The sequence below is a fragment of the Grammomys surdaster genome, unplaced genomic scaffold (assembly GCF_004785775.1).
Source record: "Grammomys surdaster isolate TR1022 unplaced genomic scaffold, NIH_TR_1.0 184, whole genome shotgun sequence".
In the NCBI taxonomy this organism is placed as follows: Eukaryota; Metazoa; Chordata; class Mammalia; order Rodentia; family Muridae; genus Grammomys; species Grammomys surdaster.
In genome coordinates, this window is record NW_021604629.1 from 7,040,991 (window position 1) to 7,062,255 (window position 21,265).

The 21,265-nt window shown below is 45.7% G+C and overlaps 1 protein-coding gene across 1 annotated transcript in view; it reads left to right on the forward strand.

Annotated features, from left to right (window-relative positions):
• Spon1 (spondin 1) overlaps positions 1-20,961 on the forward strand; it is a 274,956-nt gene extending 253,995 nt beyond the window's left edge. The window contains exons 8-16 of the mRNA XM_028768082.1: positions 8,786-8,987; positions 10,621-10,761; positions 11,162-11,237; positions 12,185-12,367; positions 13,320-13,490; positions 13,577-13,744; positions 14,588-14,752; positions 16,592-16,855; positions 19,413-20,961. Coding sequence (XP_028623915.1) covers positions 8,786-8,987; positions 10,621-10,761; positions 11,162-11,237; positions 12,185-12,367; positions 13,320-13,490; positions 13,577-13,744; positions 14,588-14,752; positions 16,592-16,855; positions 19,413-19,576 — 1,534 coding nt within the window. The 3' untranslated portion in view covers positions 19,577-20,961. The remainder of the gene's footprint in view (positions 1-8,785; positions 8,988-10,620; positions 10,762-11,161; positions 11,238-12,184; positions 12,368-13,319; positions 13,491-13,576; positions 13,745-14,587; positions 14,753-16,591; positions 16,856-19,412) is intronic.
• Positions 20,962-21,265: the final 304 nt, after the last annotated feature.

Genomic DNA, 21,265 nt, shown 5'->3' on the forward strand with positions numbered 1-21,265 from the left:
GATAGATAGATAGATAGATAGATAGATAGATAGATAGATAGATAGATGGAGAGATAGATGGAGAGATAGATAGATGGAGAGATGGAGAGATAGATAGATAGATAGATAGATAGATAGATAGATAGATAGATAGATAGATAGGAAGATAGATAGATAGATAGATAGATAGATAGATAGATAGATAGATAGATAGATAGATAGGATGGAGAAAGAGAAAGAGAGAGAGATCCGCTTGAGGAATACCTTTCCATAGATGGCCCTTATTGAACTTGAATTCATCATGTCCAAAATGGGACTCTTCACCTTCTTTTCAACCCATTCTTCTTAACTGCGTGGAATAGTGCATGCCTTTAGTCCCAGCACTTGGGAGGCAGAAACAGATGGATCTCTTTGAGTTTGAAGCCAGCCTGGTCTACATAGTTAAGTTCTAGGTTAGGTGGGGCTACACAGTAAGACTCTACTCTTGTTCGTGTGGGGAAACATCTGAAGTGCTGTGGCTCACAAAACCTTGTGTATTCTCCATACCGTCCTGCAAGCAGGTCCTCACCTGACTCTCCTCTACCACCCAGTCAGACTAGCACCAACCTTTCCTCCCTGACCTCATTCCTTAATTCAACTCATTCCTTAATTTCCTATATTCCAATCCATCTACAGTGTTATAAGTGATCTGTTAAAAATCCAAACTTGCTGTTCTCCCCTCCTTAGCATCTTTCCATTCCCAAAAATGTGCATTCAGGAAGGGAGGGGTGCCTTTTCCTGTCAACATCTACAAGAGCCCAGGTACCTCAGTCGGCACTGAGAGGAATTCTCTGTCTCCCCTCATGGTGATCCTTTTACAGATGTGCCCCTCTGTGACAGGCCCACTGTTACATTCTGGATCATTTGAGGGCAGAATAGGAATATCAAACATATCCAGATGACTGGCCCTAACCCACCTCCTCCCTTTATAACAAGATTCCTCAGGCTCATTTTCTCACTTTCTAACATATTTCTTTCTTCTTTTAATCAGCCTGAAATTAATAGCATAATATCAGTAATAAATTGACTCTTGTCTCACAATGACAGGAAACAAAATCTGACCTCCACTTTACCCTGAATCCTTCAAGCAATGACAACCTAAACACGTCATTGATTCCGTACATACTTATTAAAATCCAAAGAAAGGCTCCATCAAGGGGGCTGGGGATACTGTGGCGGACGGAACCCTTCCTGGGGGCCTGCAGTTCAACGGGGAAAGATATTTAGCAAATGTAACCTCTATGTAAAGGAAAGTCATGGCAAGGTCAGGATGAAGAAGAGTACAGCACATTCAAAGTGTTAAAAAGGCTTCTAGTTTCTGCATAACTAGATGTAGAAATCAAAGGTGAACTTGGTGTGGGGCCAAGTTATGAAACATTAAAAATTTAAGAATGGTAGGGTCGTCGGGAGGTTTGTGTAGGAGAGACATGGTCAAGAGAACGTTATATAGTTGTGTGGCAGTATCCTTGTGAAAGTCAGTCCTCTGTACAATAAGTATACCAACAAAAGAAAAGCTTGTTTTAACTTTTATTTTAAAACACTTATTGAAGAGTTTTCAGCAGAAGACTGATCAGACAGCATTTAAAAACCAAAAGGCAATAATAATGCTAAGGTCCCAATATGAACCACTGAATGAAGTGGAAAGGGTAGGCAGGCAGCTGCAGAGAGCCAGGAGAGAGGTCTGGGCCACTTCTGAAGGGACAGTGGGTGGGAGGAGGAAACAGACAGGTGCAGAGGTGAATGACAGCCCATTAAACTGACAGCTGTGGAGACAGACGGAGGGGAAATGAGGGAGGCAGAGTGGTCAGAATGCTTCTCAGGTATGGGTCTGACCCAATCATGGAACTGGCAACCCCTGCCATGACTGGGATCATTAGATGAAGTTTAATAGGAAAGCCCATGAGATTAACTCTGTCCATGACATGTTGTTAAGATGCTCTAAAACCATTTCTATGAAGTCCAAGTGCCCAGTTAGTTACCTAGCTCTGAATTTCAGGGCTAAATGCCTCTGCAGAAACAAAAACTGAGTCAAGGATAAATGAGATTGCCCAAAGCCAGGATCAGATGACAGCGGGGGGTGGGGGCGTTTGGGGCTAGGAATAAGGCTTAGGACAGAGTTCCCAAGAGTCCCCACTCTTCGTAGTAAAGACTTGTCTTCAAATGAAACCAAAAAAAGAACACAAAGGTCCCCAAAGAAAAGTATGGTTCCCTGGAACCCAGAGACAACTGAGGAGCATGGCCAGCCCTACCCAGCTGAGGCATGAAGTAAATCAGTGCTACACAGCTTTAGAGTCACAGACACTAAGCTGCTGTGCTCTTCTGCTGCAGGTTGGGAGAACCCTGCACACAGCAGGGGAACTGGGGGGTGGGGGGCAGAGTGAGGTTGCAGAGTCACAAATACTAACAATTCCTTAACCCTGCTGTAGAAGACTAAGGCTGGCTAGGCTGTCACCACAAAGGGATGAAAATTAAGTTGGTGTGTGTGTGTGTGTGTGTGTGTGTGTGTGTGTGTGTGTGTGTGTTTCTTCCAACAATGTGAAAGACATTCTGAAATTTGAAAGAAGTATTTTTTGGGGGAATACCTTCCTACACTTCACCTGTTCCTCAGACTTCCTGAGACACGGTGGAAACAAAGATAAAAAAAAAAACAAAAACAAAAAAACAACCTAATTGATGGCAAACACTCCGCTCCCAAACACCCCAAACTTTCTATCCTTCACTATGAGCTCGTTTAGGGAAAGGAATTTCCCTTTGATTTCCCCAAACCCTCTACTCCCCTTTCCTTTCCAAATCTCATTAGGAAGTCAAATTAGGAAGCCTGCTCGAAGCCAGGTTTTGTTTTGCACTAACAATCCTCACCCCCACCCCCTGCAAGCCTGCCTGATAGAGGTTAATGGGATTCCAGCCTCTTCACCCAGTGGAAAAGCCAGGGTGACCTACTTTGCAAAGCACTGCCTGTTGGAACTGACTCTTTTTCTCCCCGGCAGTCTTCATCCGCATTCCCAGCACCCCTTCTCAAAGGGCAGTAGCGAATGAAGGAATCAGCGGGCGACGTGTTTAATTCAATAAATCAAGCCGCTGCCCCGACAGCCCAGCGTTCAGGTAGAGACGGGAAAAGACAAATTCTGAGAAAAGCCACATCCTTCACTGCTTCTTTGCAAACACAAGTGGAAAACAGTTCCTACAAATCATTCTGAATTTGCACTACACCAGGGTGGTCTGAATGCTAAGAATTACCGGAACTTTCAGATATTCATCTCCTGGAAAGGACTGACATTCCCCCTAAATTATTCCCATCCATTCCGCTTGGTTATCTCTTGCTTAGACGATGGCCCATGTTTGTGAGGTGAGCGGTGCAAAGACTGGGTCAACTTCTCCAGAAATGAAACCAGAAACATCTTCCTTTTAAATCAGCCCTCGTGTTCCAAGGCCTCTCTTGCCTCCTAGCAGGAGTCACCTGCGTCCATCCACGCCCGTGGGTAGTAAAGGAACACGGGCTAGAGCAGGTGGTAGATCTGCATGTCCAGATGGACTTGGAATCCCAAATGCCTTCTGGTTAGAAACTAATGTAGCAACAAGAACTTGACAAACCCTGATCCACCAACGCTGGGCTTCAGCCTAATGAATGGCTTGAGCGCCCTCTAGTGGCGTAACAGAGTTCCTGCGCTTGAGAAAACAAATTCGTAAGACAAGAGTAAACAAACCTTAAAACTATTCCTAGGCCGGGCAGTCGTGGCGCACGCCGCCTTTAATCCCAGCACTTGGGAGGCAGAGGCAGGCGGATTTCTGAGTTCGTAGGCCAGCCTGGTCTACAGAGTGAGTTCCAGGACAGCCGGGGCTACACAGAGAAACCCTGTATCAAAAAACAACAAGAACTATTCCTAGGTCTCACTGGTGTGGATTTGTAACTTAGAAGGCAAGGATCAAAGTGTAGATGGATCATAGAATCATTTCTTGCACTTGTGGTGTTTTGGGAAGCTTTGTTGAAAATGAGGCATAGTACTGTCAGAAACCAATGAGAAGCACCACACCCTCTCAGAGGTTAGAGAGGACATTTCTTCATATACCCATTTATTTTTAATTTGTGAATGTGCAAATTATTTGTTCATAACTTTACTGGGACTGGGTCTTTTTTTCAGAGATTTGGCTTATCACTAAGTAGATGCTGACACTTTTCAATCATGCTGGATGGGGACATTTTTTATTACACACTATTTTTCTTGGCACCAGAAGTATTATGATTCACATCTTAGGTGCCCTCCAGAGAGCTAAAGGCTTGCGCTCCAGCTTGTGGCACTCTTGAGAGGTAGTGGAAACCTTAAGAGCTGGGGAAAAAAAAAAGGCTTAGTGATGGTAGAACACGCCTTTAATCCCAGCAGCTGAGCTCTGAGTTTGAGGTCAGCCTGGTCAACAGAGTGAGTTCCAGGACAGCCAGGGCTACACAGAGAAACCCTGGGGCAGGGGAGGTTGGAAAGAAGTTAGGCCTGTGGAGGTGTGTGCTTGGAAGGTCTGTTAGAACCCACCCACCCCTTACCGCCTTCTTGTGGCCCCGCCATGGTGTACTATGCTACCCCAGTCCCAAGGAAATGTGGCGAAGTGACCACAGGCTAAAACCTCTGACACTATGAGCCACAATAAGCTTTTCTTCCTTAAAGATATTTTTCCCAGGTGTTTTGTCACAGTGACAGAAAACCAGAACAAGAGGATCCATGGAGACTTTTAAATTTTGAAATATTTGTATATAGATATAATGAAATATCTTGGGGACAGGACTCAAGTTTCAGCATGCGACAGGTTTTGTGTACACCTTTTACAGGAGAATAAGTTTGCACACTATTTTAATGCATCTGAAATTTGCCTGTGACCCATCTTGTGGGGTCAAGTGCGGAATTCCCTGTCTGGGTTTCATGTTACTCTTCAACATGCTTTAGATTTGGGGGTGTTAAGATTTGTGACACGAAGCTTGTACAGTTCTGATTATTGTACAGAGTCTTAACCGATGTTAATTCAATCAGTTTCTTTTGTGGTTGCTTCTCCTGTTTCAAATCTGAGAAATGTAACTTTTCTTTTCTTTTCTTTTTATCCCCACCTGGAAAAGTAACATTTCTTTAATAGAACCTTTTCTTGAATGTCTGATATTTTTCTACAATCTAAATGTTGAGCTCTAGAGCTGTATGGTGTTTGTCGCAAATCCAATATTTTTATTTTAGTTAATTCAGTCCGACAGCACTTGGAAAGGCCTTTCCTCTCTCTCTGCACTCTGGCCCACTAATTTCTGCTCTGCTTTGAAATATCAGATTATTTTCAATTAGATTTGTCATACACCGTGGCATGCGATAAGTCTCTATCAACTCTCTCTGCTTAAAAAAGAAAAAAAGTCACATGGAAATCCTAGATAAAAGAAAAATAGGACACCAAATTGGCAGAATGTCGTATCATCCTGGCACCTAAGAGAGCATAAATAAGAACTTTCATTAAAGTTCGATTAAATTAAAGGGCCCCAGTTCTGGCCAGCGTTTCCTAAGAAAAAGTCACACATACGCTTCTCCATTTCATTATTTTAAGTAAGGTTTTTATAAGAGAAATAATAAATACTTTGAAGCAACCTTTAATTAAATTTGAAGGTCAAAGGAAATAGAAAAGCTCCACAGTCATTTCCTAGATTAGTTCATTTATTTCAACAAACATTTGGAAGGAGGCCATTGCATGCTAAGATCTGCGCCAGGCAAGGAAATGTAGCTGAAATGCACCCCTGCCCCCAATGGCCTCTACTCTATAGACACCTACTGGGGAGAAAGTGACATTAAACAGAAACTTCTGACTGTCCTGCTGGTGCTGAAGCTGGGGTTCCAGTCCCTAGACTGGTAACAACTACAGTGACATCTACTCAGAGAAGCCTCCTCCCCCATCCCTTCTCTGATCTCACGGTGAACCCACAATGCTTTTCTCTCAGCAACAGAGCAAGCTGGTATAGCTTAGCCAAAATGTCCCAGACCAGAGGAATTTCAGATTTCAGATTTTGAAAACTGAGTAACATTGACATGCATGAGATATCTTGGGGACGGAACCCAGGTCTAAACTCATTTGTTTCATATACATCTTATTACACAGCCTGAAGATAACTCTGCACAATGTTTCATTAATTTTTTAAATTGGCGTACAAAATTTCATTACAGGATTTTCATGTAAATGTGTCACGGTTTGTTCAAATGCATCCCATTCCACCAAAACGGCCCCAGTGTTCCCTAGTCACCTCTGGCTGGTTCCCCACAGTGCCAGCCTTGTGCTCTCATGGCACATGTAGAATTCCTTCCCTCTTCTCTTCCACTTATGATTGTCTCCTCTTTCCTCATGATCCGCTCTCTAGTTTCATGACTTACACACACACACACACACACACACCACAAGAGCAAACATAGTAAGAGAAAAACTACAGCATTTGTGGCATTTGTGACTTTGGCTTATTTTAACATAATGCTTTCTGGTTTGGTCCATTTTCCTGCAAATGTCATGGCTTCATTTTCTTTACAGATGACTAAACCTCTTGTGTATAAATAAGTTACCCATTCCTCTGTTGATGGACATCTAGACTGGTTCCATTCACTGGCTATTACACCTTTTCTAAACATTTTATACATGCAAGTATTTCGTGATTTTCTGAATTTTCAGTTTGTAGCATTGTATCAGCACCCAAGCTGCTTGGGATTTTAGCGCATTCCAGCTTTGGGGATTTCAGTATAAAGATCTAAAGATGTTAAGCCTGTGATTATAATCATAGTGGGGTGTCAGGCACTAGATTAAGCACAGTATGCAAGATAGCTGGTTAATCACTCATTATGACCCTTCGATACAGTCATGTGATGCCCAGCTTAAAGATGTGGGTGCTGGGTCTGGAGAGATGCTGTACAAGCAAGAGACCCTGAGTTTAGATTCTCCAGATCCCATGTAGAAGCTGGGCATGGCTGTGTGTGCCTAGAAGCCCCATACTGAGAAACCAGAAACAGGTGGATCCTGGAAGCTCACTAGCCAGTGAACTGAGCCAAAATGGCAAGCTTTGAGTTGAATGAGAGATGCTACCTCAAACAAGAAGGTGGAGAATTATAAAGGAAGACACTTGACAAGGCAGAGGTACATGTATCCACAGATATGTGCACATACACAACACACACAAAGGTAGGTAGGTAGGTAGGTAGGTAGGTAGGTAGGTAGGTAGGTGGGTGGGTGGGTGGGTGGGTGGGTGGGTGGGTGTATGGATGGATAGATAATTTTTAAGTGATTTCAGTATTCAGACAGGGAAGTCTGAGTTTGCTCAAGGTCACCCAGTTCTATGGGATGATGTCAGGGCCTTCACTAGGCTTTCCTTCCTTCTGCTTATTGGTTGGTTTCATGTCTGCCAAGAGCCAATGATCTAATTCTGCGGGTTCTACCAGGTCTGGAGTCATCACTTTCTGGGTCAGGTGAGGGTAGACAGAAGAAGCAGCAGATCTCTACAAAAGGCACAGGGTCTCTCAAAACAGCTAAGGCTGACCAGCTACCAGATGGCATGAACAGACCAGTTGGTGAGTAGCCAAGGATTTCCCACAGCTAGCAGCCTGAGGCTCTAGTCATGCCAAGCTGCCTTTAAACCTTGGCACCTGCTACCCATGTCTCCAAGCACAGTAGTCTCTATGCACTTTCACTTCCCTGAGACAAAACAGGGTCGTAATTCTCCCGCAAAATCACCATGAAGGGAAAATGGAATAGAATTGGTCTGTTGCCTAGAATGTGCTAAAAGAGTGTGATTCTTCCTCCTCAGTCCCCTGAGTGGGCCACCTCCATCATGTCTTGCAATGCAGTCTCTCCTGAGACCTTGCAACCTGAGAAGATGGAGGCTGAAGAGCAACTCGTAACTGGAGTCTGGAAACATGATTTCCAGCAGCTGGAACATTCAGCCAAAGGTGCCCCACTTGCCAACTCAACTGGTAACCAGGGCAACCAGGTGGGTATACCCTGGTGCCAGGTTGGTCCTCACCTTGGCTGGTCTCTTAAGGGAAACAGACAAAAGGCATGGGAAGACCTCACCACAATGGCACTCTGGAGATCTCAGTTGAGTGAGCAGGAGGACAATTTAGGAGTTGATGTTGGAAAGAATATTGCCTTCGAACACGTTTGTGTGGGTCGTTGTCTTTGTATTATTCTGCCCCTTAACATTGTGACTTTGGACAAGTTCATGACCCTCTTAAAGAAGTCAGAATCAATAATCCTTACCTTAGTTCTGTTGTAAAGATGAAATGAAGATATGTCTTGGGACCTTGGTGAACAGTTAATTGTTTGTGAAGTTCATCTGATATCCCACGTAACTGGCCACACACACCTATACACACACACCAGAGTTATTTGTTCTTTCCTTCAAATATGTGTACTGAGTACTCTGTGCAGATGCTGTTCTATACATTGGAAATAAAGCTGTGTTTGCAGCACACAAGCCCTGATTTCCCAGAGCTCTACAGTGCAGGGCGAGATGAGTCAATCCACACCTGGGCAAGTAAATCAACCGAGGAAATGCTATAGAGGTTTGTTAAGTGGACAGTGTGCGAGTCACACTATTTTCTCCATCTTAGTCCACCCGGTAGGCTCAGAGGAGACACAAGGATAAACCAAGGATGCTTGAGGAATGACTCTGCCGTCTCCCTTCTCCTCTCCATTTCTAGCCATGGCCAAGCCACCTAGCCCTGACTAGTGTGTGCAGCCCTTCCCAAATGTGATAGCCTCTTTATTTGGTTTCTAGGAGAGCAGCACCCTCAGCTGAATTCTCAGTGGACAGGACACGCCACTTAATGTCGTTCCTAACCATGATGGGTCCCAGTCCGGACTGGAACGTAGGCCTATCTGCAGAGGATCTGTGCACCAAGGAGTGTGGCTGGGTCCAGAAAGTGGTGCAGGACCTGATTCCCTGGGATGCTGGCACTGACAGCGGGGTGACCTATGAGGTAGGTGTGTACCCACAGCGGGAGGCAGACTCCCTCAGCAACCCTTCCTGGTCTGCCCTATTCTAGGTGTCCTGAGCACAGAGGTGGGGGTGACTCAGCTATATCCTAGAAATCCCTTGTCTAGTGGGGTGGCCAGAACTGTTCTATGTACAACTGCATAGCTGGTACTAAAGCTATCACACGGCCTAAGAAGTAGCTAAGTGGTTAAAAGCACATGTTGTTGCTGAGGATTACTTCAGTCCCAGCTCCTGCAAGGAAGCTAACAATCATCTGTAACTCCAGTTCTAACTGGAGGAGCTAATGCCCTCTCCCAACTGGGTACCAGGCACACAGGTGTTATACATACACGAATTCAGGCAAAAGCAAACAAACAAACAAACAAACAAACAAAAAACCCAACCAGCCAAATAACAAAAAACCACCTTAAACATGTTAAATAAATAAATCTTTTAAAAAAGATATTTTAAAATAAATCTTTTTAAGTTTGGAGCCATCAGAAAACCAGTAGGAGATGGGTAGGGAGACAGCGAAGTCAGTGAAGTTCTTGCCAGGCAAGCAGGAGGAGCTGAGTCAATTCCCCAGACTAGGTAAAAACCTAGTTAAAAGTCAGACATGGTAGTACATGCTTGTAACCCAGTGCCGGGGAGGGGCATACCTGCTGGCCAGCTGTATTACCCTACGCTACAAGCCCCAGGCCACGGAGAGACCCTGATTCAAAAAGCAAGACAGAGAGTCCCTGAGGAATGACACCCAAAGATGACCTCTGGCCTCCACACACATGTACACATGTTCCTGTACTCACACGTGTGTTCACATTCACACCCAAAAGGAAGGAAACGAGAGAGAGCTATCACTCAGCACACTGTGATTTTTCAAGGCAGATCTACCTGATGCCCTGATTTTTCAAATGTTTCTGTTTACTTGCTATGTAGTTGTTGTTGCTGGGATTGGAGGTTTGCACAGAACCCAGGAGGAGCACTGTACCACTAAGCTACATCCCCAGGCCTTGCTTTGTTTTTTTTGTTTGTTTGTTTGTTTGGTGGTTTTTTTTTTGTTTTTTTGTTTTTGCTTTAGACATGTTGTCACTGTGGAGCCCAGACTAGCATCAGACTCACCATCCCCCACAGATGTGGGCTGCAATGGCTGGCTCGGAATAGCTGTTCAAGCCTGCCACACTCCATTCTGTCTCTAGTCTGGGGCTGCCACCCCACAGCAATGACTGAGCCGCACGGTCATCAGACCCGGTGTGACTCACATCTGACCCAACACAAGAACAGTTTGCTGCCTGGTCCAGAAGAAGCCTTGGATCCAGGTCAAGCTGGCTCAGCCCTTTCTGAGCTTGGATGACCTCTTTGGAACTTGGCCCCTCCGCTGGGCACAGACTCTTGGTGCATGTGTAAGATTCTAAGCATAGGTTTACTGATTTCTAAGCACAGGAGCCGCACAAGTGGAATTCTGTAAATACAGTTACATTTTATAAATCCCAACCAGAGCAAGGCTCCATGTTTGATCCCTAGAACACACACACACACAGACATGCATGCAAGGTCCTACTAGAGGTTTTGTTCAATAACCAATTGTTTTGTGAAGTTTTCATGCTATATTTCCCACTCTGTCTGTTTTATTCCTGCAGTCACCAAACAAGCCCACAATTCCTCAGGAAAAAATCCGACCCCTGACTAGTCTGGACCATCCTCAGAGTCCTTTCTATGACCCAGAAGGTGGGTCCATCACACAAGTGGCCAGAGTCGTCATCGAGAGAATTGCCCGGAAGGTACCATGTAATGTGCCTTTACACCTTTCTAGAATCACTGGAGTCTCTGGCAGGAAGCACCTCTGGATATGGGATTTCTGGGCCTCCTGAGGGTTCAAGTACAAAAATTATCTTTTTTAGATGTAAATTAGTGAAAGCAATTCAGAGTGAAGCCAGGATCAAATGAATGATTTGATCAAGTTTCTCATGAGTTCTACAGTCAATTGCTAATGTCTGCCATAGTGAGGATATGTTTAGTCAATGCTTTTTTTCTTGCATTTCTTTTCATTTAAGGTGTAAATGTTGGCCCATAAATATGCCATTGCAGGGTTTTGAGCCAGGGCAGCATTAGATTTACTTATTCTACCTCTCCCTTACCCATCCTCCTTCCTCAAATATACATTCTCCACTTCTCTTGCAGGGAGAGCAGTGCAACATTGTACCTGACAACGTGGATGATATTGTAGCTGACCTGGCTCCAGAAGAGAAAGATGAAGGTATGTTATTCTTCTTTGTGGCAGGTGGCAACACAAACTGAGATGACCAGTAGCCTCTGACATGGTCTTTGAAACAACCAGGACTTGGGGTAGGAGTAGGTGTGGCAGGGATGGTGTTGGTGTCTTAGCAAGTGCTTAGCGTGGACCAAGCCCTGGTTTCTATCTCTAGCACCCTAGCCAAAGAAAAAAACCAAAAGCCAAAGCCAACATTGGGCACCAAGTATCAGCCACCTGGTGAAGGAGTGACCTTAGAATAAGTACTTAACATTAGCTGTCTATCATGGCCATAAAGATGGCATTTGGTAGGTGTCGTAGCATCCAGATCACTGGCTGCTTTGTTGCTTGTCCTGCCTTGACAGTTCATCTACCCCTCATGGAGGACAGGAGTCCAGGACATGGAAGACAGTCAAGAGAAAGGGGCAGAGCTTGGTTTGAACTTAAGTTTCCCCATAAATCCTAGACTTTCTGTTATTGTCTGTAACCCTGATAAGCTAACTTTCCTACCCCTCTTCCCTCAACTAAGAAATGCTCTTAACAGAGGCTGCCTCAGAGAAAATGAGCATCAGCAGGCTCAATTAAGTAAGACTCTTAAGGATGCCAGCACGGGGCAAGGCTCAGTGAAGTAACACCAGTGGGTGGAATCAATGGAAAAATGAAGTTGCAAAACAATTGTGAGCGTTCTAAAACTGCCTATGAAGTGCATACATGCTTGGAAACAGTACCTGCCAAGGACAGGGCAGTGATGAGATGTACATGTGCAAATGGCTCTTACAGGAAAAGAATGGTCGCTATTCATTAGATAGTTACCAGCAGGATGTTAGAGTGTTGTTTTCAAAGGAAGAGGATGTCTGCTCCCATCCCTGGAACACACAGATGAGCCTCTATGCAAAGAGCCAGTCATAGCTTCTACAGGCTCCCAGGGAGAACATGTCAAACACTCTTTGCAGATGACACCCCTGAAACCTGCATCTACTCCAACTGGTCCCCGTGGTCGGCCTGCAGCTCTTCCACTTGTGAAAAGGGCAAGAGGATGCGGCAGCGCATGCTGAAGGCACAGCTGGACCTCAGTGTCCCCTGTCCTGACACCCAGGACTTCCAGCCCTGCATGGGCCCCGGCTGCAGTGATGAAGGTAAGGAGACAATCCAAGCCAGCTGGAGAAGACTAGGGAGGGAAGGCTTCCTGGCAACGTGGCTTCCTTACACTCTTTTAGAGTGGCATCATTGTCAATGAAGTCCAGCCAGAATCCGTGCTTCCTATGGTATCTTGAGGCCTCGGAACCCATGGCCCATCATCTGATAATTGTGACACGGACTGGCTTCTTTTTTCATGCTACTTTTATACCACCTAGACCAAACCTGTCAGAACGTCAGGGGGAAAGGATTTATTGGTCTTCAGAGGAGTTAGTCAGTGGTTTCTTGACCCATGTACTTCATAGAACATCGTGGTGTGGGAGAGTGATGTACTTTCTCAAGCTAGGCCCCACTTCCCAAAGTCTCCACAACCCCTGCCCCCTCCCTCAAAAGACCACCGTTCTGACTGGTGTCTGGACAATGCAAACTTTACTCTTAATCCAGAGAGTGCCAGGGAAGAGCACACACACAGCAGACAGGAGGAGCGTTTGGTTTTTACTCTAAATCAAGTGGTGGCTGTGTCCATCGGATGGGGTCCCACTTCACAATCTTATTTAATTGGCCAGTCAATTGATGCACAGGACACGGAGGAAGGAGAGAAGGGTCCCTTTTCCAGGTTACCAGTTTCCTAGATAGAACACTGTGAAGGGGAACAAGACCTGCTATGGACAAGCCTACAAGGAGACAGGGAGAATTCACTGTCAACACTGAAGCTCCTTTCTAGGGACTAGAGCTAGGAAGCTAAATGCCAGTGGTGGAGCTGAAACCTCTTTCCTCCTCTTCCTATTGTACAGGCAGGTGCCCCCAGGAGGAATGAGAGTTCTAAACTACTGGGGCTGTTCCTTCAACCTGGGACACTCTCTGTAAACGCCTCTCCCCCAGAGTCAGAGTTCTCTTGTACCCACCCCAGGTTCTTTTCTGGCCCTCCTGAGCATGCTCAGTATGTTACAGATGGCTCCACCTGTACCATGTCGGAGTGGATCACCTGGTCGCCCTGCAGCGTCTCGTGTGGCATGGGCATGAGGTCCCGGGAGAGGTACGTGAAGCAGTTCCCAGAAGACGGCTCGGTGTGCATGCTGCCCACAGAGGAGACAGAGAAGTGCACGGTCAACGAGGAGTGCTGTGAGTGGGGGTGCCCTGTAGGTGGGTGGGATAAGCAGGTGGATCCCAGCACCAGCAGCACAATTCCAACCATATGGTCTCCCTAGCTCCTAGCAGCTGCCTGGTGACTGAGTGGGGTGAGTGGGACGACTGCAGCGCCACCTGTGGGATGGGCATGAAGAAGCGGCACCGTATGGTCAAGATGAGCCCCGCAGACGGCTCCATGTGCAAGGCAGAGACATCGCAGGCGGAGAAATGCATGATGCCTGAGTGCCGTGAGTGGGTATGGGGAGGGCTCTGGGTAGGGAGCTTCACCCTGGTGGCTTCTGGATAGACTTCACCTGTGTTTCATAGAAGCATTTTCCTTGGGACAGTAGGAAAGGACAGTAAATTTAGCTAAGACATCATTGGCCAAGTCTAATCCATTCCTGGTGTTTTGTTTGCGGGGTTGATACAGGGTCTCATTATGAAACCCTGACTAGCCTGGAACTCACTATGTAGACCAGGCTTACCTTGAATTCACAGAGATCAACCTGCCTCCGGCACCCAAGCACCGAGATTAAAAGCACGCACCATTGTACGCAGCACATTCCTATTTTACAATGGCCTTGTTAGTTGTAATAAGGCCCAACTCTGGCCACTCTGTGCACAAATGCATATAGATGTGCAAAGATGGACACACACACACACACACACACACGCACGCACGCACACGCACCTCCTTCCAGGGATTTCAGTTCAGACAAGCAAAACTGCAGCACTGAGCCAATCTGTGTCTGGGGTGTTCTTTAGTGAGTCCCTATTAAATCTATAGTGACTATAATTAAATTTAGTGACCCCATTAAATCACTGGTGTCTCTGTTGAGAACTTGCACTATGCTGCACTGATCTCACCTGGTATCAATCAGGTCATGACCACTGGCTGGGCCACAGGAGATGCAGAAGAGTAACAAGCACAGTTGGTGGAGAACCACTTCCTACTCTAAGCTGTTCACTCTGAACCCAGGGTCCAATTCCATTCTATTCCAGTGGCCAGTGCTGGTGGCGGAATTGTAGGGCCAAGATCAAACCCAACAAAAGGTGCCTGTTCTCAGTACCAAACTTGGCTCTTGACCTAGATACCATCCCGTGCTTGCTGTCTCCCTGGTCCGAGTGGAGTGACTGTAGCGTGACCTGTGGGAAGGGCATGCGGACCCGCCAGCGGATGCTCAAGTCTCTGGCAGAGCTGGGTGACTGTAATGAGGATCTGGAGCAGGTGGAGAAGTGCATGCTGCCAGAATGCCGTAAGTCCTGGTTATCGAAGTTCACCGTTCCCTCCTCCAAAGTTCACTGGTCCAGTGAAGCCCTAACCAGCTATTTGCTAATACGGCCAGATAAGGAGATGGCTAAGTGGATAAATCATTTTGTGTGCAAGCATGAGGACCAGGGTTTGGATCTCTAGAACCCACATTAAAGCCTGGGAGAAGCTGGTTATAATCAGTGATTTCTAGGTTCAGCAAGAGACCCTTTTTCAGTAAATATAGTGGAGAACACTGGAGGAAAGTACCAGAGCTCATCTTTGGGTTTAGAGATGCCTGTGCATACCATGCAAAAGGATATGTACTTTTAGATCCTAGAGTGAGACTAATTTGTCAGAGAGTGGAATCTGGATCTGTGCTGGAAGAAAGTCTTTAATCTTGTTGTCTGCAAAACACGCAAAGTGAATATGTAGCACAAGTCAATCATCCCCAGTCCTTTTCCTACCCCACCCTACTTACCGACTGTCTTACCCATTAACTTTCTGAACCTTTCAATTCTGCCCCTGCACCATGTGACCGTTTTACTTACCCTTGAGCTGAGGCTGCCCATTAAGTCAGTGACACCAACAGACTACTAAGGAAGAAAGAAGAGAGAAAAACGGAAAAAGGAAAGAAAAACCCAGGTTCTCAGAAACACAGTGCCCAAATCTCCCTCTGAAATCTGTGTAGTTAACTGCCAATAGTGCTTCTCTCTGTTCATCTGTTCCCAGGTCCATATAGCAGCAAAACTTTCTAAGGATTTTCTGAGGATTAAAATCAGCTACTGCCACCAAGTGTAAGCAGGTGCAGGCCTCAACCAATGAACTCAGTAGCCTGGGGCTTTTACTAACCATAGTTAGCTCACAGCTGCCTTGATGACTGGACTCTAGAGCCTTTACCAAATGGTGACAAGTCACCAATTCAAATAAATCTTTATACTCATAGAGTCCATTACAGGAGATCCAGAAATGAACATCTGCAGGGCACTGCTGGAAGCAAACAGCTCATTTAAGCCTTGTAGCCTAATTCAAAAACTACCATTATCCCCATTTGGCAGACAAGCTCCCTCAGGGAAAGAGGCTGGAAAATGCTTAAGAGTGAAGACTGGTCCAGGCTTTACAAAAACAGTGGAGTGTGGAACCATTTGCCTCCTTGAATACATCCTGAGAAATCAGATCAAAATGCTGTTTCCCTCTTCATTGTGAGGTGCTGGCTTTGTAACGATTTACATCTTTTACTATGAGAAGCCATAAAACACCTCTTGCTCTTGATCCTTTGTGGAATTTCCTATCTCAGGCTCCTGTGTGCTTTACACAGACCACCATATGCAGGATGCAGATGAGGTGCAGAGAAAGAAAAGCTGCGTAGGTTTGAGAAAGCCCTAGGTGTGGGCCCTGTAGGCAACCACCTGCTATCGTGTCTGCTCCAAAGGCTATGAAGTAGGTGACCATTCTCTGAAGATGACACTATAGCTTCCCTGAGGAAATCTAGGGTCATTGGGACTTGGGGGGTGTCCTGGGGAGGGTGGTCAGTGCCACTAGCTGATATGACTATTCCAGGAAGACACAGGGCAGGCCATGGTGTTAGGAGAACACTTTCAAAGTTCCCCATCACCTTCTCGAGGCATACAGGAGTCAGAATGGGAAGCGTGTGGGTCATGACCTACCATCAATCTTGACCCTACTGCTTACAGTGTGGTCTAGATAATGCCACTGCTGCTAGAGACCAGTTTCTCCTGGAAAATGGCTTACTGCTCTTGGCTGCTTGGTTGAGATAGTCAAAGGTATATACTGGGCTATTTTGTCTCAGACGTAGATATACTCACACCTGTCTGTATCTTGCCAGCCATTGACTGTGAACTCAGCGAATGGTCCCAGTGGTCTGAATGTAACAAGTCATGTGGGAAGGGTCATATGATTCGAACCCGGACCATCCAAATGGAACCTCAGTTTGGAGGTGCACCCTGCCCAGAGACTGTGCAACGTAAGAAGTGCCGTGCCCGGAAATGCCTTCGCAGTCCATCAGTCCAGAAGCTGCGCTGGAGAGAGGCCCGAGAGAGCAGGAGGAGTGAGCAGCTGAGGGAAGAGGCAGATGGAGAGCAGTTCCCAGGTACTGTTTCCTGGGGGCCTGTGCTGACCTGTGTTGGCCTCCAGGACATGTGGGACAGCTCTGGGCTCGAGGAAAGAGAGGCACTTGGATTATTCAGACCAAAGTTTTGATTCCCAAATGCTACGAAAGTATTAATTTATATGGAAGAAATTGGGTTAATATTTGTAGCAAAAAATATATTAAGACATGATAACTGGCTGTCAAAATCCATTTTTAAGCAAAGAGCCTCTAGAAATTTGTACAGTTCTTTCTTCACATTTGCAAAACACCTTGCTCACAGTCAGCTGTGACTAACCAACCTCATTTGCTTTTGCAAAAAGGAAAATACAATGGCACAGATGTGTTGACAGAAGCCTGGTTGTTTAGGGGAATTCTCCTGACTCCTCAGATCAAATCATCCCACTAAAGGTAGAGCTGAGACAAGACCGCCCTGGCCTGATGGCTTCTTGGTTCAATGTTAACCACACAGTTTAGCATTTAGATGTTTATTTCTTCTAATTAATATGGACCCAGCTTGCCACATAAGCAGTTACCACTCCAACAGAATAATGAACCAAGTGCAAAAGAAGCCAGAGAATGGGCACAGGGCAAACTGGGGTTCTAGGAGATGCCAAAGCAGAGAAAGACAGACGGAATCTTGGGGAGCTTTTAGGAGCTTGCCAGTTAGAAAGTACCCTGAGCCGGCAGGACCCACCACTGCCGAGGAAGAGGCAACAAAGGACACACTAAGTAACAGGTGGGGTGCAGATAAGGAAGAATACAAGGAGAGGCAGGAAACAAGACTAGAGAATTGAGTGGAAAAGTCAGTGGCCAATTGCAGAGGAGTTGGGTCTGAGCCTGTGCTTGAAAGTTTGGAGAGTGGCTTAATAGACCCGAGTTAGGTAATTTAGAGAAGACAAAGAGAGCGGCTGATTCTGTTTATAGCTGGGGGAACATTATGTGTCCCCTTCCCCAGAATAACTTGAAAAGTAAGACCCAAAAAAAAAAAAAAAAAAAAAGGCCAGATGTCTCAGCAGATGAAGCCTAAGTTTGCCTGAGTTCAGGCTCTGGAACCCACATGCTGGAAGAGAGGACCAGCTCCACAAAATGGCTCTCTGACCTACACAAACACATATTGTGCCAGACACTCATGGAGATATGCACAAATAAAAAAGAGATATAAACCAATCTTTAAAACCATCATCCTGGGACTGGAAAGATGGCTCAGTGGTTAAGAGCACTTGCTGCTCTTCGAGAGGACCCGGGTTCGATTCCCTGCACCCACATGGTAGCTTGCACCTGTAAGTCCAGTTACAGGGGATCTGACACTCTCACACAGACATACATGCCAATTCACAATTAACAAACAAATAGGGAAACATAACTTAAACAATGAAAATAAAATCACCATCAATGGGCTGGAGAGATAGCTGCTCTTTCAAAGGACCCAGGAAAGAATCCAGGAACAACTCCCAGCATCCACATGGTGGCTCAAAGCATTCTGTAATTCCAGTCTCAGGGGATCTGATGTCTTCTGGCCTTGACAGGCAAAACAACACACACACACACACACACACACACACACACACAAGAAAAATTTTAAAAAATAATAATCCTTACAGTGCTGAGCTGGTACAAACCAAGGAAGCCAAATGATTGACAGGCCAACAGAATGGTAAGTAAAGATAATCCAGTTCTTACACTGGGCACAGACCAAGTGTTCTTGGAATCCCCTGAGGGCAAAAAAGAGCAGCCATATAAAAGTGAAAAGCTGAATCTTTTTTAAGACAGCCCATCTGGCTATGGTGCATGCCTTTAACCCCAGCACTCTGGAGGTAGAGGCCAGCCTGGTCTACAGAGCTAGTTCTAGGACAGTCAATGATACACAAAAAAAAACTTATATCAGGAAAACAAAACAAACAAAAGACAGCTCACTCTTTGGCATAGAGATGGACTAAGTTGACAGATCCTTTCCTTAGGGAGTACTCATAAACCAAGATGTCTGTGGGCTAAAAACTCAGGCAGGGAGGCTAATGAAGTAGTTCACTGCCCTATGGCTGGACACTTCATACAAGTCAATGCTTTAAACAAACCTTTAGCATGATCCTGCAGCTCAGAGGCAAGCTAGCTTGGATTCACTCTTCTGAGGCTGTTTGGCTGTGTTGGACTCAATCTCATTTGTGCAGCCACAATCAAGTAGAGCTGGCACAGCACCCCAGCCTCACCTGCTTTCCCGGGGCCTCTCCAGTGAGGTCACCCGGGTGTGCTCACACCTAGCAGTGCTTCTCAGGCATGTTATCTGCTCTCATCCCATTCGACAAACCAAGCCAAGGTTCAAAGGGGTGTGGAGACAGACTCTGCCCTTTGACAGGCAAAGATCCAGTGCACTAACGGCCACAGCTTTTGCAAACCATCACATATGAGCTAACAGCCCCTAATGGGGACAGCAGGTATTAATGAATTCAACCACTCCTTATACCAAGAAGCAGTGAAGGGCAAGACAACTTATTGGACAGTCCTGCTGGGTATCACTGCTCTCGTATTCTTCTGGCCTAACCAGATGTTCTCTTACTTTCAGGCTGTCGGATGCGCCCGTGGACAGCCTGGTCAGAATGCACCAAACTGTGTGGAGGTGGGATCCAGGAGCGCTACATGACTGTGAAGAAGAGGTTCAAAAGCTCCCAGTTTACCAGCTGCAAAGACAAGAAGGAAATCAGAGCGTGCAACGTGCACCCTTGTTAGTAAGGGTTCCACTCCCCAGGGCCGCATTCCAGATTTTAGTCACCAATGGTTGGGTGGTTTGTTTGCTTGTTTAAGATGATTTAAATTGTGTCCACTAGTTTTCATTTTTTTTATGGTGTGGTTTGCCCAATAGTCTTATGGATGCCAAGGGACATCCTGTCTGAATACTTCTTGGTGAGTACAGGCAAAGTGGGGCATCCTTGTCCTCAGGCAGCCCTCTTCCTACACTGAGTAGTGTTGGTTCACCTTGTACTAAACTGAAGTGTGTCCCTCTGGAGCATTCCCCTGGTCAAGCAGGGTGGAGACCCTGGCCACATCCACAAGGAGAAGCAACCATGTGCTCGGGGGCCAGGATGCAGCATGTGGGAGACACAGCCATCAAATGCAGAGGACAGATTCTCCTCTCTCGCCTTTGGCCTGCTCACTCTTACAGAATCCTGTTTGTCTGTCTTTTTTTATTTAGCACAACTCCAGGTATCTTGGTAAGTCTCCAGGGTCCTGGGTTCTTCAGTGCCCTGAAGGAGAAGCTCTAAGGTGGGATGGCATTTGTTACAAACCTCCAGACACTGCTTTGTTGACACTACAGGGCGGCGGGTGATGACGGCTACTTTATTTGTGAGCTGTGATTTCTGTTGAGTTTTGATTGTTGGTGCCATAACTGTCCTAGGATGCCGGACGGACGGGACACATCAACCTTTTCTCTGCAGATCCTTCTCTGAGCCAATGCAGACAGTAAACTGGGCACTGGTTCCAAAGCCAAGTTAAAATCTTCCTACACATATCCGGACCTTTTAGGTTTCCAAAACTTCCTTAGTATAAAACATTTTAGCTCTCGTAAGTCTGCCAGGGAGCCTCCAAGCCAATTCCTCAACAAAAATACTATCTTCCCTACTTAAGTTTTTTTAAGTCATGATATTTTATAGTTAGAGGAGAGAGAAACAGCCTATTCCCATGACACAAACCTACAAGAAAGGGTTATTCAGTCATGCCTCTGCCTGATTTCTAGACCAGGGCCCTGGTTTTCATGGATAGTCCAAAGGAAGGTCAGGGGTTCCACTGACTTCCAAGCCATCAGCAGCACACTAAACCCAGGAGTCTAAGAACCAACCATCAGAGTAAGAGGATGTTTATCTCAGCTATGAGCTCATCAGCAGGTTTTACTCATGCATCTGTTAAAACTACCACCACATCCTTTTGCAAATCTGTTTATTACTGCTTCATCCAAATACATACTGTGGGCAGGATGCACACAGTGCTATGAATACAGTACTTTAAGAATCTGCATTAAACACATCAGAATATTTCTAGCCACATCTATGTACAACCCCTGAATATGTATTTTCCTTAACACAAGAGAGCCTGTTCAATTAAAAAAAAAAATCTCACTGGGTCTGTCTTTGTTTTTAAGACTAATTAAGTGGTGGGAGGGTTGGGTCTTCTTCCAGTTGCTACCTAGTTCATTTGCAGGAAAAAGATGGTGCTTCTGTTCCCTCTAGATGGGTCGCTGGCATCAAACCCCTCAGCTGTCTGGATTATTTCCAACACTATTTTTAGATGTTTTAATGAATTGTTTTCTCCTTCAAAGGAGTATAAAAGAAAAGAAATGAGAGTCTTGAATTTCCACCCTCCTCAAAAATGTTCTGTTAAAGGATCTGCCCTGCCTACTTCTGCAACATCCTCCCAGTGATC